Below are 18,925 nucleotides of genomic sequence, written 5' to 3' on the forward strand. Positions count from 1 at the left end.
TTTCAGTTCTTTGATTGTATGATGTAAAATCAATGTCTCTTCTGTTCTTACTTCAGTATTTGCACATATGCTTTCCAAGCCGCTGGGCTGTGTGGTTGTTTTCCCATCTCTTTGCATGTGGGATTTTGTATGTGGTCTGTGGGGGATGGTGGGCAACCTAAAAACTGAAAGCAGCCGTGGGTGACCTGAATCAGGAGAGGTGATAACTCAGACAGATAGCTGGAGATTACCCAGGGATCAAGAGGATCAGTGGCCTCTCAAAAAAAAAAACAATAACTAGACAGCGTACCCCCCCCCCACACACACACACACAAAGAACCATATGGCTGCTAAAGACCCGATCAATTCAATGGAGTTCATGCATTCTCCATTGAATTGATTTATTTCATGATGTTGTAGTTATCTTACATTAATTGACAAAGGAGCACCACAGTATTACTTCAGATGTAGACGGAAACATTGTCAGCGCCTTTTGTCACTCTAAAATGCCTTTGTTGTGGTGGTTTAATGCCCAAATTCATTCATCACCAGTCCTTTTAATGCTTTATGCAATGGAGTGAGGGCATTTGTGGCATATTAACATTTGCCTGAAAGTGTGTTCATTTAGCAAATTGTTACAGCTACCGAATCACAGCCTAAATTAATTAAATTGATTTTGTGATGTGTGTAGTTCATGAGGCCAAATGTTTGAGCATGTATAGTTCTGTGATTGCAGATGTGCATGTATTTAAGTTAGATGGGCGACCCATTGATTCATGATATATTGACGAGTCTCCTACACTGTGACCGATAAAGACCCTGTCTTCTCCTCTCAGTTTATCTGAGTGTGGGATGTGTTGCAGCGACAGCTTATGAAAGTGGAGCAAGTGGATGCTTACTGATTACTCTGTGCTCGTTTCATCCAATAAAATAAAACTATTTGTTCATGATATTTAGATACATATTTTCCATTTACAGCACCCTCACCATTTGTTTTTACTCCAGAAGATGCCAGATGGATGACAATTTATTCAACTGAATCAATTGCAAACTGAGTAAAAAAAAGAAGCAATTATTCTTCATAGACTGACTTGATTTCGTATTTCTTCTTGCTATAGGGATGCCATATAATTTCAGATTTAAAACACCTGACTGTCTAGTATTTGCTTATCTGCTACAAATCATAGTATACTTTTCTTTTAAAGATACAGTAACACCAAACAGGAGAACTGATGATGATGAAACGGTGAGAAAAAGCACTGTGAATGCTTTTGTCTCATTCTCAATTGAATGTTGAGAATGTCAGAGGGGTATATTTGGTGTGGGTCCAGCTTGAATATACTGTAAATTTTGTGCGGGGGAGATGGCTTGCTCTAAGCGAAGCTTGTTCCAGGGACCATCTGGTTGTATTGGAATTCTGGCATTGTTTTGTATCTGTCCTCCAAATCTTTGCCTTGCTGTCAGTGTCTCTTGTTCCATCAATCTCATATCAAGAATGCATTTTCATGATGCATACTCATGATGTTTTGTTTTGCAAACAGCTTGTTCAATAAGTAGAATTTTGTTCATTAATGTCTCCATGTATCCAATTCAGGTATCGATGAAATGTTTTTTTTTCTATCTTTGTATTATATTAATATTTATATGGTACTTGTTCTTTTAAATTAATTGGATGTTCAATAAAATGAATCAATGATGAAAAAATGTGATGACACATGCAAAGGGGAGAAATGTAATCTTATTTTTGATTTTTCTTTTAAATGGTTTATGGAGTTTTCTCAGTTATAGTTTGATACTGGCACAAAGACTGGACCACATACTTTCTCATCAAACATCCTCCCATTGTCATCAGAGACCCATGGGTTTCATTAGTGCAGCGTAAAACCCACTGAATAAAACAACTCCCATTCCCACTCCCACACGGTAGTCCCAAATGCTTTAAATGGAGAAAGAACCAACACTTGCCTGAAGGACATGCGTATGAAATTCCTAAAAAAAAATAGAGTAATTTATATTCCTTTATACTCGGCTTTCATTTGACTGTTGCAGAAGAAACACAGTAAAAAATAACTGCAAAGTGACTATGGTGAAATAATGTTGATGTATTGTGGGCATGTGGGTTCACCTAATGCTGAAAACGGACTGAAATCAAGACTTGTGTCTCTGCAGTGAGCACCCAACGCAGGAGAACTGAACTCCCTTTGGAAGTGATTGCTACCTTTTTTTTTGTTGGATCTCAGGCATGTCTATGAATATCAAGGGTGCTTCTCTTCCATAACCCCAAGCAAATCAGGCAGGGTTTTTGGAAATGCCTTAAGCACCCCCAGTTGAAACCCTGTTCTGCAATAATGTCAACATAATATGTCATTATGTAGCAACAGTGGCATGCATCCAATTCCCTTGACTGTACAGATGTTCTGAGTATAGTCAGCGCAGACTCCCTAAAGTTTATCTATTAAAGGTCAGATGTTATTCCCTTTTTCCACAAGTCAATGCAGTTCCCAAACACTGAAATATATGTGACAGTCTTTGGTCAAAATAGCAAACAGATTCTGCAGGCCAGCGTCCCTCTTTTCTGTCTCAAGCAGCTCTGTCAGAAACGCCTCTGAAAATGAAACCGACACAAAATTTATAGTTGCAAACGCGCAGCAGCATGTGAGGTGAGGCAACTTTCTTAGCACACACTAAAAAGGTTTTTCAAATTTTTGCCTGAACATTACAACCAAAAATAAACTTTATACAATATGTTCTTCTTCTTCTTTGACTCATGCACGAGCCACAGGGAGAGCATGGGCGTGTAGAGCGCAGACATGGGGAGAGTGCACACACATCTTGTGACTTTCTCACTTACACACATGTTCTCTGTTTTACTACTGCTCACCTTAATTCCTCTCTTTTCTGGAGCAGACCGCCACTTCTCTAAATTATCCTCGACCTGCTTTCTTCCACTTCTTCTTAGCTAACCTCTTTTCCTGTATACACTTCTGCACTTCCTGGTTCCACCACCAGGTCTCCCTATCTCCTTTCCTTCCGGAAGACACACCCATTACTCTCCTACCTGTCTCCCTGATCACCTTAGCTGTTGTATCCCAGTCGTCTGGAAGCATCTCTTTCCCACCTAAAGCCTGACTCACCTTCTCCGTTATTTAGCCTCCACCACTTTGTCCTCTGCTCTGCTTTAGTCCTCTTCATCTTCTGATGTGATTCTAACTTTGTAAAATATGTTTTCAAAGTTTTCAGTTAGCCTTCAGGGTCAGGGTATCTAGAACAATCAGACATTTTACCATTGGACAGGGAGGGGTGATCTGGATCCAGAAATCCCAGCCGAGGAGCCTACCTAATTCAGTATTCTACTGATGTGTGATCCTGACCTTACTGTTGCATGTCCTTGGTGCATGCAGAGCACAGCAAATGCCTTTTTGGGGAATTGTATGCTCCAGCCTTTTTCTTGTATCTTTTCATTCTCAGCACACCGTGGCTAAGCTCTCAAGCAGGGGCTCACAGCAACTATTTTCATTATGAAAATTATTGAATTAATGCTGCTGAAGTTGACAATGGATTAAGGTGCTAAGATTTGTTAAAACATATGAGGCATAAAGGATCTGCATAAATATGTACATCCTAATCAATTTAATTGGATACAGCGGGGAATAAGGGTCCAACACATACAAATAAGCAACAATCCATTAATTTGTCTCACTGTTGTCATTGTTGTAATCACTGTTATATCTTTATTACAAAATTTGTTGCAGCAATTATTTCAACCAATTAAATGTTTTTACGTGGTATATGTATGGTTGATTAAGGAAATGTGCATTTCTTTAAATAAGTAACACTATTCTTCAAATATTTTTTTTCTTCCAATACTAAGACTCTCCCTTTTGTGCAATCACTCAATAGTTATATCACTTTCTGCTCCCTGCCTCAAAAATCAAAAAAGCTCTATAACCTCTACTGCAGCAATTACTGGCAAAATAACCTGAGTCCTGCATTCTTATCATTTTGTTCACGTACAGTTATGTTCATAACTGCAGTATGAAACTGAAATAGATATATGTTTTTTTCAATATGATTTTTATCTCTGTTCATTTCCTTTAACTTGCTCTTCTAGTTGCCTTTTCTTGTATTTATTTGCTTAAAATGAATCCTGACGCCATGGCTGATCAACAGTGTTTGTGTTCCATGGGTATGCATTTATGGCTCTTATTTGGCTCTTCCGTCACCTACCATTAAAACTCAGACAACCTTCAGTTTGTACAATAAGTGAATACAAGTTTCTGTGGATGAACATTTCTTTTTTAAAACATAGGTATTTGCATTTGCATTGACACTTACGCATTATTCTCATTTGTCATTCTTATACTGATATGTCAGAATTTATAATTTATTTACTCAAGTAATGTTACTGTCACAAAACATTAGCTGCAGTAATCTGATTTTAATGTATATTGTGTTTAATTTTCAAACATTTGATTCATCTTGTCTTATCTAGTGGGCCTGCCTGTTTATGGAAGATGCCCCTCTACGAAGCAGCCAAGAGGGAGCCTAAATTTGTATTACAAAGTTTACATTTACTGTAATTATTTTCTGTTCATTTCACTTCATTTATTCACAAGCATTCACTGAGTGACAACAACAAAACACATTTGAATATGTGCCATAATCTTAGCAGTGATTAATAACAAACATACCTTTAACAGCAACATGAGAAAAGCCAAAACAACTCCTGATGATAATGCTGTTTCTTTTTCACAGTAATATTCAAACATCTAAGACAAGAACCCTTAAATGTATAGTATGATTTAAAAAAAAAAGTTGATTGTTGATGAGCTCTGACAAGTACACATACTTCCCCCATTTCACACATAAATCAGGTGCAATGACAGTCAACAGCACTAACCAATGAACCTTTGGCAATTTCCTTTTGCATTTTCTCTAAAGATCTAACAGCAATGAAATGATATCAAACCCTAATATATGTACAACAGTGTAAGACATCCAAGGGAGCATGTGGATGTTAGAAACTCATATTCACTTCTAATACTGTGCTGCATGGGTGGCAGGATGGGAGGCCAGTGTTATAGTATCCAAATACAATGTTTCTCCTTTCTGCACATCCTTTGTTTATTGTCAACATGTGTCACAAGTTAAACATTACATGCATGATCGGTTTAACTATAATTTGTAGTCTGTGCAATGCAAACATGCAATTGTACACTGACATACACCACTTGATCTGGAAGAAATCTGTTATGTGCCTGTTTTTGTATCTCTGAAAAAAAACTGTGCTGCCTTGCTAAGGGAATTCTACATTTGAACATAGAGATACAGTATATATATATATTTTTTTCTCTGATGGGGAAAAAAAAACTAATGAATGGAACAAAAGTATAAATTTAACAAGCTTTTTCTTTTCTCCCTTTTTCTTTTGGCATTCTTTGTGGATCCATTGGTCTGTTCTCCCCCCTCCATTCAATATGACAGGTAAGTCTATGTTATTGCATATTTATGAAGTATCATTGGCTAGATTCGCTATCAAAATAGCATCTTAAGTGCTTGTTGAACCAGGGATACAATTTAGCACAGTAGTTTTGTAAATAGTGAACACACTTGCTCTGCTCAGCTGACACTTGGACAATGAGGTGATTGCATACATACACAGCCAATCTTATTGGCTACTGGGAACATGCCAATCTGCCCTCACAGTTGGGAAAGGTAGAGTAGCAAGGAGAATAGCAGAATAGCAGAACAGCATTTATTCATCCTGACACTGATCAGATAAGTAGGAAATGATAAATGTTGGCTATTTTTACTTCTCTTAAACTGTGTTAACTTTTTATTCAAAAATAAATGTCTGCAGCCTTTGAAGTACTTTATCAAAGTACTCTCTGAAATGTATGTTTGTTTGTAGCGAATTAAGCAAGATGCAGTTGCACAATTAATTAATGTAGCATAGGTGATCAGTAAAATTGGGTTTAGAGTACACATCTAATAAAATTAAATATGTACATATTCTTCAATTTTATTCATCCATGGCAGCTAGAAACATAATGGTTGAAAAGGCTGGGGTGTCCCCTGAATGGCAAAATGGCATTGGATGTGTGTCACATTCGAAAATGCTTTTCTACAGGGTCAAGGTAGGAATTCATATAGATTCCTGGAAATTCCTGAACCCTCTACCTCCACAACACCCTGAATATTAGGTATTGACCTACATCTGCTCTTGCACCGGTTACGTGGAGCCTCAGATGCTGATGCAGCTGTTGCTCTGTATTATCAGAGACTGACCATGTTGATTTGTGTTTAATGCAAGACAAACGACGAGACTAACCCAACCTAGCAACAGCAAGAAAGTTAACTAAAAAAAAAAATACATAATTATAATAATTGTCATTATCATTCATCAGGCCAGTCTCCTATGCTTCCTTTTCTCCATTCTGTAGATTCATTTCCTATTAATTGTACATACACATTACGCATTGCTTTACAGCACCATATATAGGTAAGAATAATGAGTCCTCAGTCATTTGTATTAATTAATAGTTGCTTCAGTACAATACATACTAATGACGCAGTGGGCATAGAGCACTATAGGCTGCCTGGAGATATGAGATAAGTAATTTTTGGACCTGCGTCTGTTCAGTATTTTTTTTAACATACAGAAACGGTGGGTTTGTACGTAAACTACAAGCTTTCCTCTGATTTATATCCAACTATGTTATTTTAAATTAGATGTCTATATTTTCTGAGTGGGATCTCCATTTTCTGCTTCTTCTTTTTATTTATCATCATTTTATGCTTGTAGATTATGAATCGCCTGGATTTTGCTTTTGGCCATGATAGAATTTAGTGCACTAATGTCACATTTATAACAATGCTGGCAGCAAGATTTGAAAAGATAAAGAGATAAAATTGTATGGCAGAGATTTTTGATTCAAATATGTTGATAATGATTAGAATATTGAACCCGATATCCCACCTGTTATAAAAGAACCAGTGAAAAGCCACCCACTCATTGTCATTAGTCATCTCAAGCTCCTTACAGCCCACTGCCGTACATGCTGCCAACCATGATTTAGCTCTCCATCCAGCTATGAGGGGGTGTTCAGCATATATATATTATGCAGCACAGTCCTTTTCTCAATGATGGCAGAATGTTACCTGATCAATACTCCTCTAATGAAGCTTGGTTAATTTATTTGTAAGGACTTTTGTCTCTGAGTGGCCTCCCTTGCTGCAGGTTGTGATGCAACTGTTTCCTAAATGCATGCAGAGTGACATTATGTTAGTGACTTACACCTACACTGTTGCATTCACATAGGCACACTGACATACACATGCACACATTGGTGCATACCGTGTTACATTGTTGTTTTTACCTTTAGAAAACCATGTTGTTTTTTTAATATTTTCTTCACCTATTTTCTATGAGATATTGCCTCCAGACTCTGACGATGCTTCTCATGGGTGTCTGCTGATTGATAGTGAATTAAAGTTATGTTTGCTGGGATGTCAGTTTGCGATGCCATCGATAGTTTGAACTTGAAGGGTCTCTTTTGTTGATGTGTGACCTTTAGCTCTCGCCCATGCATCATGCACAGAATTCCGCACTTATAGTACACCACACACATTGTTATTGCATACAGCGTCCTTTACTCTTTGTGTAAATAACAGCACATTTATGTCAACATCAGCTTTCTTTTAATACTTATCATATGTCGACGAACTAAATTGAATTACCTTGGACATTATGTTTTTTATACATACAGTAGTACCTCAGCTTACGAATGTCTCTACATCCGAAAGTTTCAGGTTACGAAGTATCTGAATGGGAAAATATTGCCTCTCGTTACGAAGGCGTTTCAGGATACGAAGTCAAAAATAGCTGCTCGTAGCTGCTCTGCCATTGGCTATCGCCTAAAATCTGCCTGGCAACCCGTTGCGTATGCGTGTATCCCAGCATGCTATTCGTGTCCCCCTCGTGTCACCCGGAAAAAGTGTTGACAAGTCGGGCTATTGCTCATTATGATGACGTCTGCCTCGCACATTTCCGACGGATTGTCAAAAGCCGGCAAAAGCAGACGTCATTGGATCAGTTTTTCAAGAAACGCGAGGCAGAAAACACCGCAAAGGACCAGTAAACAAAGAGGACAAAAAGTAACAGCTAACAGGTAGATTAATATTTTAAAAAAATATCATACTTTTGCGGGGCTTGGAACGGATTAGTGCATTTACATTCAAAATGCGTCTCTACTTACGAAGTTTTCACGTTACGAAGCTACTCCCAGAACGGATTAAATTCGTAAGTAGAGGTACCACTGTACTTTTTGCTATGCACAATGGTGTACTTGCATGTGTATACATAAAGCTAGGAAATAATAGATTCTGATCTGTTAGCATGTTTGGTGTAATAAGCTGCAAGTCTGCAGATCACATGGTCGTGCTCAACTGCCTTAAAAAAACAGATCCATCCTCTCTCTTTTGTTCGTGGACAGAAGATTGATCTATGTAAGGCTGGGTCACCTTTTCAACCACAAATCGTCTAATCAACTATAAATATTTTAATAAATAAAACATGTCACGCTCATCAGTTTATACTTGAAACTGTGAGGGATAGGTAAATATATTTCTTATAACAAAGATCATTTTAGTTACCACTCAAATATATTGATTTTTAGTGCGCATTATTAATCAAGGTAAAGCATAATGCATGCTGTGTGAGGGCACATATTCCCCATTCCCCTCTGGGAATTATCAGCTAAGGCTTAGTCAACCAGATATTTTATCTATTGTGTGCCTGATGAATTAGTGTTTTTCCTCCACATTTACTCAGAGAGAGGGAGTGAAACAGAGAGAGAGAGAATACATTAAATTAATGTACATATTGATAGTGATGAGTATAAACTACTTTGACATTAGGCCTCTAGACCCAAAGCTTTTAAAATAATCAGAACCAATCTCCAACACCTTTTGCCCTGATTGCTTGTTCAAGAAAAGATTGAATTGAAGTCAGCAGTGGTGCCAGTGTTGGCTTCTACACCAGGCATCATTCAATAATTATAGAAGTAAAGCGAACTACCTGAAATATACCCATCAGTGTCATGTTTATAACATGTAACATGTATATTTTCATATTCATGTTATATAGCACATTATGAACAGCTATGCTGTCATGGTGGGATTTATTTTGTCCCGGAAACAAACAAATGGATCGTAAATGCAACATGGCCGCTCAAAGCCATTATCAGTCCCCAAAATATGTCCTTGTATTTTTGTCCTTGGAGTATATATGATGTTTTTGTTAGAATCTTGATTACCAAAAATCATTACATTATTTTGCAGCTTATTATCCATGTTGTAGCTGCATTCATCATACTCAATTTCGGCAGTCATTAAAGTCATCAAGTCCTTATAAGTTGTTGCTTCACTGTCAAAAATACTAAAGTTAAAAAAAAAATGTGAACCAACGCCATTCAGCTTGAATTGTGTGTGATGACAAACTTGCTAAACAAAGTGATCAACAGGAACGGTTTTTAAAATGCAACCAAATCTAAAATGTATGCAGTCATTTTGAAGCATTTTTTTATATATATATATTTTATTGGTTTTAAAATCATGTATGGCAAAGTAAGAAAAACATACTTAACCCCTCCTGTTATCGTCAAATACTACTAACACATTGTATCCTTGGTGTCAATCCAAGGATAACAGGAGGGCTAATATCCCATGGATTATTGAAGAATGAACAAATACTTACATTTAGTCCACTCAAATACCAAAACACTAAATATCAAGCATGTCTCCTCCATATTAATGGATGATTAGTTTGTGATGAGATATTGACTGCAAGAAATCTGATGAGCTGCAGAGAAAATAAAACATAATTTGATACGTAGAGGTCATGGTTCACTTGGTCTGTACCTCTGGGATTTGACAATTCAATGATTCTAAGAATTAGCACAAATGTAATATGTAATAAATATTTTTATTTTAATTTAATTTAATTTTAAATATATTTTTTAATATATATTACAATTTTGTCTAATCTCTACAATATATCTACAATATATTTAAAAATATTACTGTTTTACCATTTGCTATTATTTTCAACTACATATTTTGTAATATTTCTAACTGGCATTGAGCCTTGATTTAAATAATCCTCAAATTCAACAAAACTCTCTAGACACAGTATTCAGGGTCCTTTGGCATTCTTCTCAGGCAGGACAGACCTCCAGGCTCTGCATCACCCACAGCAAACTCAACCACTTTAAATGTCATCAAAACATCTGTTATTCTCTGAGATTGAAATCTTACCTGTGCGTCTGAGCCTTTGTTGCATATTGTTCACACCCAGTGAACTAACAAAGTTGATGATTGTTTGATGATAACATTTTACCCTTATGGATTACGTAATGACTGTCAGTGAGTTCGTAACACATTTATTTTATTCCTGCTGACTTACAAGTTGTAAACATTATCGTAATTTATCGCAAAATAACACAAAAATGATGCAAACTGATGCACTGATTATTATTTTTTGTCAGAAAAGCTGCTGCAATTTCAATATATTGGTGTTACTGCTGCTGTGAACATTTGCAGAGTAATGATGGACAATAGGTAAAATGCAGCCATAGTATAAGAATACACACTAGAGAGCAGTCTGTTCCTTATTTCTGCAGTTGTTGTGATTCTCCACCTCCATCTCACTGCCCCACAACCCTCTCATACAACATACTGTTCATGTGAAACAACCCAGGAAACACAACATCTGTCAGTGCACATTAATTTATACAATGAACACCAGAGGAAGAAGGATATATATACACACGTTAAAATGGCCTTGCATCCAACAAACATTTTACATCACATGAGAATACACAGTGAAGCATATTGTATGTGCAAATCTGCATTTAAGCTGCTGGATAATTCCTTTGATGAATCTGATACAATCTGACATTTTAATTTAATTTACGTATGCATGGTTTCAATGATCTTGTTTAGTGTGCTTGACTCTATGAAAGGATGCCTTGCTCCTCTGTGGAAGTAAAAATGTTTAACGCAATGAGAGACATAGCTTTAGACTTTGACACATTTTTGTCTTGGTTGGCATACAAATGGTGACATAATAATATGAAAATATGACCAATGAAAATGTAGTAGATGATATAAATGCAGTCTCAGCTAGGCAATGGGAAACGGGAAAGTAACTACACCAATAGCAAGCCTACACAGTGAATAATAACACAACAGATATGATAATTAAAACAGAGCTAAAACTCAGACCATGTATTTTACAATGGGGATGATATGTAGATGTTCCTCTGCCCCTTTTATATTATATTATTTAGCATTTCAGCTTCTTTTTTTGGTTCGATACACTGCAGAGACATTGCTCTCAGTCCACGAGCACTAAGACGAAGAAGTCATTCATTCTTTCTGACAGCTTCTCACGTAAAAATGAGTTTACTGTGAATAGCAATTTATTTATTTAAACATTTTTTGTAGTTTACAAAAGAAATAGATTATCTTGTATCATTTTTGTTTGCACTTGCATTTCTTCTTTTAACATATTTTACACAGACCTTTATTTTTACATTTGGATGATCTGAAACATGTTTATATATATATATATATAATCTTTTTTTAAATGCTTGTCAAATATTTTGTTTATGATACAAATGGTTTGTTCCTCTCCTTCCAGCTTGTCCCCAGTTTATTTTCAAACAATAATTAAATGTTCTAAAATACAAAGACACATTAAAGCTCAAATATCCACATAAGAGAAAAGTTTCACTGCCCAAAATGCATTAGTCTCTGTTTTTTGTAGGACATGAACACGTCCGAGGGTCCGAGGCCCCTGATGTCCTGTGGCCTTGAATCAGCAGTAAATAGCAGAAGCAGTAAATCCATCATGAAATAGTCAGCCGCATGAAGCACAATCTGTCCACATCACAGTGAGATTCTGTGTAAAAGGTTTCCCAAAGATCTAGGTTTTTTTAGTTCTCTTTTTTCTCCACGCAATATCCCCTCCTACCCAGTGTATCCGAAAAGGTATTTACTGTATATCCAGATAATCACAGGTAAAGACGTACTCACAAAGTAAGGTCACACCTCACATTCCCGAGAAGGTTGCTGTTGGCAAGTGCAAGAGCCATATTCATTGATGATGACCAGAGCTCCCTCAATGTGGTTAGGTTTATAGTCAACATAGTATTCCGGTGCAGAAATTGCAGCCATCTGCTGCATGCTTTGCTTTTGCTTCTGTTTACGCCGTTGATTGCTGAAACACTGCCTCACGTGTCTTACTCCTGCTGGGAAACACTTCCATGCAACATATAGCATGAGCACCAGTATGAGAAAGGAAAAAATTAGTGCCATGGTTCCCGTTACCACCTTGTGGATCTGCATGGTGCTCTCCAAGTCATCATGCCCTACGGTGACAGTGAAGGAACTGGTGATCACCTCGCTACCCTCACCTTCATATGGGTTGGGAGTAAACGGGCCCAGGAAAACAGAACCTCCTAGGGCTAGGTCCCTTGTAGAGGCATACAGGCCTGTTGTTGCTTCCATTGGTGGATCCTCACATAACTGAAAAGCGTAGACAGCATCCAACACATCCTCACCCTGTGCAGTGTCGGGGCTTGAACACAGCAGGGCATTGTCACGTTGGCCTCTGAAGGCACTCAGCCAAGAGGCCAAGGCACACACATTGCGACTGCACTCCCAATCATTCCCTGCCAAGGTAATGCTTTCCAGCGATGACCATGAGTCCAGGATATGCTGATCTACAAAGGTGAGTCGATTTGAGTCAAGCATCAGCACCTTAAGGTTGGGTGCACTCTCAAAAACATGTGGTTCGATGTACTCAATTTCATTGGCTGACAGGTCAATCTTCTCTAAAAAATGCCATGTCCAGTCCAGTGTGTTGACAACAATCGTGGCATGATTGTTGTGCATGTACAAAGTACGTAAAGAGATCAGGCGAGGGAAATGGGCTAGGTTGACTTTAACTAGCTCGTTGTGCTCAAGATGCAACTCAGTCAATTTGAAGAGGCCAGCAAAGGAGTTTCTTGCAAGACTCTGCAGTTGATTGTACCCCAGGTCCAGAAACTGCATGCTTCGGCAGTCTTGAAAAATCCGCACTGGCACAAATTTTAGAGCGTTGTAGCGCAAATGCAAATTGTTGAGCTTTCTAAGGCCATGGAAGAGGTCTGGCTCTAATGCCTGCAGCCTGTTGTATGAGAGGTCCAATATGCGCAGGTTTGGGAGGGGCCTAAAGGTGCCATTTGGCAAACTCTCAATTCGGTTGCTGCTAAGGTCCAGCTCCTTGACCCTTCTTAACCTGTCAAATGCTCCCTCCTCTACAATGTCGATGTTGTTGTGATCTAGGTAGAGCCAGGTTAGCTGTGAAAGACCAGTCAGTTGGCCTTCCCGTAGCTCAGTCAAGTTGTTCTCTCTCATGGAGAGGCCCATGGCACTGCTTAGATTGCGAGGAATGTCTGTAAGGTTGAGCCCCTCGCAGTACAGCAGCTTGCTGTCACAGCGGCACAGCCTTGGACAAGCGCTCTCTACCAAGGGAACTGTTCTTAGAAAAATGCCCAATAAACACAGTACCAACACAGGGGGCTTCTTCAGTGGCCACTTTAAGTACAGTCCAATTAGAAGGAAATCCATTAGCATAAATATCCAGGGATGCAACTGAGAAAATGTCCATTGAACCGCTCTGGATATTATTTTTATATTTATCACATCATGTTTAGCACATTGCATTTAACTGATTTGTTCTGTTCTGTTTTTGTATTTTGTATGTATAGAGAATACATACAAGTATATACATTTTATATTCTTTTAATTCTTGTCAAATCCTTGCCTAAAAGGCACTGGACAAAGTCACGTTGCATGTGAAAGGTATCAAGTAGTGCACAGAGAGAGGAGGGGCTAAAAAAAAAAATAGAAAAATCAGATTGTCTTCATTGATCGATCGTATTTGAAAAGATTCCTACTCACCCCTATCCAAAAGCTGACAATCTCCATTCAGCATCTCGCTTTGTGCCCCAACACTTAATTATGTGTGAATCTAAAAAAGACCCCACTGTGATACAAGTCCCCCCTCCTTCTCTCTTTTCAGTGGACACCAGATCCTTGGCAGGCTTACAATGTCTTAGTTCTCTTCAAGTGAAAGAGCCAGAAAGAGATGGAATCCAAGTAGCTTTCAGCGAGATGGTCGGAAGTGCAAGTTCCCCTGTCTGCATGCATGAGCGCTGTCTCTTTTGCTTGTCCGCAGTCCTCTGCTGCAATGATCAGAGGGAAGAGGAGACAGAGAGAGAAAAGACCAAGTACAATTATTTTTTTGAATATCTATCTTACTCTTTTCTCCCCACCTTTCTGCTTAAGTTTCAGCAGATCTGCCACCATTTATTACCGTCCATCTCTGGAAGTAATCACTGACTTGTAAGGTTTAAATCCATTCAAGCGGGTAATCATGCTTTCAGTGACGGATGCAAAGGGAAAAAAAAAGATTTAAAGAGGTGAGCCCATTCCGTACGTAATAGTATTCCGTGTCCTCTCAGTGGCGCATCTTGGTTAAAGAAGCAGCTTTCATCCACTGTAGTTCGCAGTTTGCTCTCGCTCCGTGCCCTCCGGGTGTTTTCTCAGCCAGCTGGAAGAGGCTGCTGAAGACTGGTGCTGGTAGGCAGGCAGGCAGGGGTGGCAAATGTAGAGGGAAGCAGAGGAGCGCACAATCCCTTGCAGCAGAGCAGCGCGCTGACAGTGCATGCAGGAGCACCTTCTGTTCACTGAGTGTCGTAAGCCACTCACAATTTAGAGTGCTCGATCTCTTTCCCTCCCTCTCTAGCTCGTTTTCCCTTGATCGCTCGCTCGCTCACTTTCTCATGTTGCTCCCAACCTCTCTCTCTCTCTCTCTCCCCACCTCACTTTTATCTTGCAGTTTTTTTCTCTCTGCCTGAGATGTTTACATATTCAGAATGGGCTGGGCTTAAATCTGGAGCTTTAATGAAAACCCTTTTCTCTCTCTCTCTCTCTCTCTCTCCCTCTCTCTCTCTGACAGTAATGAATCGGGCCATGCAATTCCTGCCTCTTTTGACATTGCTGTGAGAAACCGGTTTTCAGATTTCAGTGTTTCACTATAACCTGCGTCCAATGAGACGCCTTCCACAAAGAGTGCCATTTATTAGTTGGTTCCCTGAAGCAGATAACTGTTTGCATGCTTAATAATAATAATTATGGACCTCATCTTGAAAAACAAAAGGAATAATTTATTATATTAAAATACACATTCCCTCTCAATTTCACAATGAAATCCACACAACACTCAAAAGTAATTCATGACGATGCAGTTTATATGCTCATATTAGTTTGTCTAAAGATTTGAAGTATGACTTTCTGCTGTGCGTTTTTCTTTGCCTATATCATCCTCCAGTCTAACAGGACTAAAGTAGTAGTAAATCAAGTCTAAAGTATGACATTTTTCATTTGATCAAACTGTCCTGTATCCAGGCCCTCTATGTCACTGTCAATTACGCCCGGGCTCTCCTTCCTGAATACAGATGTAATTGCTTGCCACATAATATTAGCATAATGCTATAACCTAAATGTTATTCATACAAAGCTTTGCACTTCTCTGGAACCACTCCTAGCCTTGCCATCTTTTTCCGTTTAATTTTCAAAGACAATGAGCTGTGACAAGGCCTTACATTCTCCATATCAGCCAAGTTTCAAAGCACCTGATCTTTTTCCCTCTTTGAAATCATAGCATGTTTGCTGATTGAGGACTTTTTAGAAGAGTTAAGAGGATCACTTGGGTTTAGAGCCAAAATAAATAAATACGTTTTGTTTAATGGACAATGCGTAAATCCTTCAGGTCAACCCAAGTACAGTTGGACAGTGAAAAGCAATTAATCAAACCTACAAAATGAATGCATACAGATTGAATGCCAGTAAATCTTAATTAATCCTGATTTAGTTTTTAGTTTACAATTACTGAAGTTACCATTGAAGGTGTAACAGCAGCTATTGAACAAAAACAAAAATGATGATGAAGAACTCTGAAGTTGAAATCATATCTGCCTTTGCTATATTCCCTCTTATCTGAAATGGATGACTACGCCATCAGTTAATGACTTGGTGCACTATAATGACTTGACACAGCGAACAGGAGATGAGAGTATCCAGACCATCAGTTTTAAGTCTTTAAGAGCTTTGGCTTTCTGTGTTCAAGTCAAGGTCAGCACAAGTGTGAGTGAAAGTGTGTCCCTGTGTGTGTGTTGATGAAACACTTGGATCACACCAATGAGCATATCATATAATAATAATCATATATATATATATATAATATGTCATTGTTCTTGGTATCTGTTGGAGCCATTCACCCAGTTTGGGGGTCTTTCAATGTTTTTCTTGTTGATAAAACATCTCAACAGAGCTAAGTTAGCCTTACATGGTTTCATGCTTTCAAATCCAAACCTGCTAGAAGGCGATACATCAGCATCACAATGTGTAATGAAGGGCAGAAAAGAAGAAAAATATTTTTCATTTTGATGATGATGCATTCTAATAATTCATCACTACCTACATTCTGGAGAGTATGTACTGGATAGCCACATATTTATATGTCACAGCCGTCTTCAAAGCAAGCACCAGAACCTGATAAGACACATAAATTATGCAAATTATCGGCTAGCAAACAAGAGCAGATGTATTATTATTTTAATGATGATAAAAGCTCACAAAGTCACATTTAGTCCTCGAAAAGGCTCGTTTTTCATTTTGTCTTGCCACAATGTTTCTTTAAGCCATTTTTCTAGCATTTTGAACAGAGTGAACTGAACATCAGATTACCGGGTAGTAGGGTTTCATTTCTATACTACTACTGCATGTCATTGAGTTGTCATTCAGGTTTTTTTTACGTGTCTCACATGTCGGAATCCATAAACAAAAAGGTAAAATTATCAATAATCTCTAGCCCTAAATTATTTGTTATTTATCATAACCTACAAATTACTTCACAGTTCATATGTAAAACCAAGGATATTTATTTTTATCAGGAATTTCTTCTTTGTCACCTGTTTCATTGATTGGTGTCTTTCGCTGTTTCTCATACTTCAAAGTTTATATTATTGTTGGAACCATTCAGGCATGTTGTTCCATATCATGTAAATAAGTTTCCTGTTTTTCTTTATGCCTCCCTTTGTCTTGTTGTCCTTTTCTTTCTCCCTCATTAACATTTTGTTTCATTTGTTTCATTTTGCTTTCAAACACACCAGGTGGGTGTTTGCATTTAAGAAACATCAGTTTCTAGCACTGACAACTCCTGCTATTCTAATGCAAGTTTGAAGAGAAGTTGTCCCTCTACGCCATGTTAAAAGTTTAAAGTTAAAGCAAGATTGATGTAGGGCAACGGTAGGAAAGGGCAAAAAGAATTTGAAGGCAAGTGATGAACTCTAATTAATAAGTGGTCATGCTTTTATACAGACAGATGATCACAGAACTTCACCGACTACATGACTGGTAGAAGTTTACAGCTGCCTTCAACATCCATTCTTTGATACAGATTTAGGCTTTTATGTGTGACTTTCACATGTATGGTTTTTGCCTCAATCACATTTACATGATGCATTTTTTGTGTGTGTTGGTGCTCTGCACTGGGTGCCAAAAGAACATTGTTCTGCTGTCAAATGATGCAGAAATCCCACTGGGAGCCACCAAGCCTAGTTTCAAACCCTAGATCTCTGGAGCAGCATGACTCCACATTTGATAGACCATTTGAAAGTCTGGCCTACTGCTTCAGCTTGAACCAAAGAAACATCTACGCTCTGCATGTGTCCAGTTGCCCCTCTCGTGTTGGGCAGGGTAATACAAAGGGAACAGAGGAGCCCCTGATGCAAAATACTGAAACACTTGAGGATGAAAATTACTTCTTGCCCCATCTCCTTAATGCAAGGTAAGGTAGAAAAACTAGAACTCTAAATAGGTCATTAGGTAGATCCACAACCATTATAGTTTATTTCGCACTACTTGTAATCAACCTAATAAACCTAATATTGAAGAGCAGTACAGCGAAGGACATTTGTAATCAAACAAATATGCTTGTGTGTCACACGTAAAGCATTAAGTGCTGCTTCATGATAGTAATATACCTATTCGGGCAAAGAGAGTTGCATGATTCGTTGGTTTTGTTTTTTGTTTGTTTTTTGTCTCTCTCGCATGCGTGTTTGCGTATGTGTTCGCTTACAAATATAAAAATAAATAAATTAAATGAATTAAATGTTATATAAATGCACATGCGCTGATTATGTGCTTGGATTTGTTTTGCTTTCATTGTAGGTTTCCATTGCTTGGTTCCCTCATAGTTAGGGTTCACATTTCACACACATATGAACATGTTTCCAGCATGATCAATTAGCTATAGCAGCACACAAAATGGCCCTCTGATTTTGACTGATGTGTGGTTATCTTCTGAATTTCCTTCCCATTACTCTTTTTATGTGATTAAACTCAGTCATGTATCACCATGCCTAAAATATTCAGAGATAGCATCGTCCTGTAGTTAATGCTATTTATATCATGTGGCAGAATGTTTAACAAACAGTTTAATGGGAAAAGTTCTTGCGCAAAGGCTAAAGGGCAGAATCCTCCCTGTGGCGAATTTAGTGTCGCAGAGTGTGTCACTCACCGGCGGACTCTTTCTCCTCTACTAATGTCTCAGTTTGATTGTGTCAATTAGTGGTGAACTGGCAACTTGTCCAGGCTGCAATCTGCCTCCCACCCAAAGTCAGCTGGGATAGACTGAATTTGTTTATAGATGTGTGGAAAAATGGGATCATGGGTCATTCAGGTGAAGCCGTCATGTTTTTATTGGGTGAGCATGGACTTTGGCAGCACAGCAGGATGTGTTGTTATATTCTTTTTTTCTACAGACAGTATT

General features: G+C 38.2%; 2 protein-coding genes across 2 annotated transcripts in view; one reads left to right on the forward strand and one right to left on the reverse strand.

Annotated features, from left to right (window-relative positions):
- The window catches only part of ctnna2 (catenin (cadherin-associated protein), alpha 2), a 149,584-nt gene that overhangs the window by 72,590 nt on the left and 58,069 nt on the right, over nt 1-18,925 (forward strand). The window lies entirely within an intron of this gene.
- lrrtm1 (leucine rich repeat transmembrane neuronal 1) lies at nt 12,088-13,662 on the reverse strand. Its single transcript, XM_068757010.1, has one exon. The coding sequence runs from the start codon at nt 13,660-13,662 to the stop codon at nt 12,088-12,090; it is 1,575 nt and encodes a 524-aa protein (XP_068613111.1).

This window comes from Brachionichthys hirsutus, unplaced genomic scaffold (assembly GCF_040956055.1).
Source record: "Brachionichthys hirsutus isolate HB-005 unplaced genomic scaffold, CSIRO-AGI_Bhir_v1 contig_248, whole genome shotgun sequence".
Lineage (NCBI taxonomy): Eukaryota > Metazoa > Chordata > Actinopteri > Lophiiformes > Brachionichthyidae > Brachionichthys > Brachionichthys hirsutus.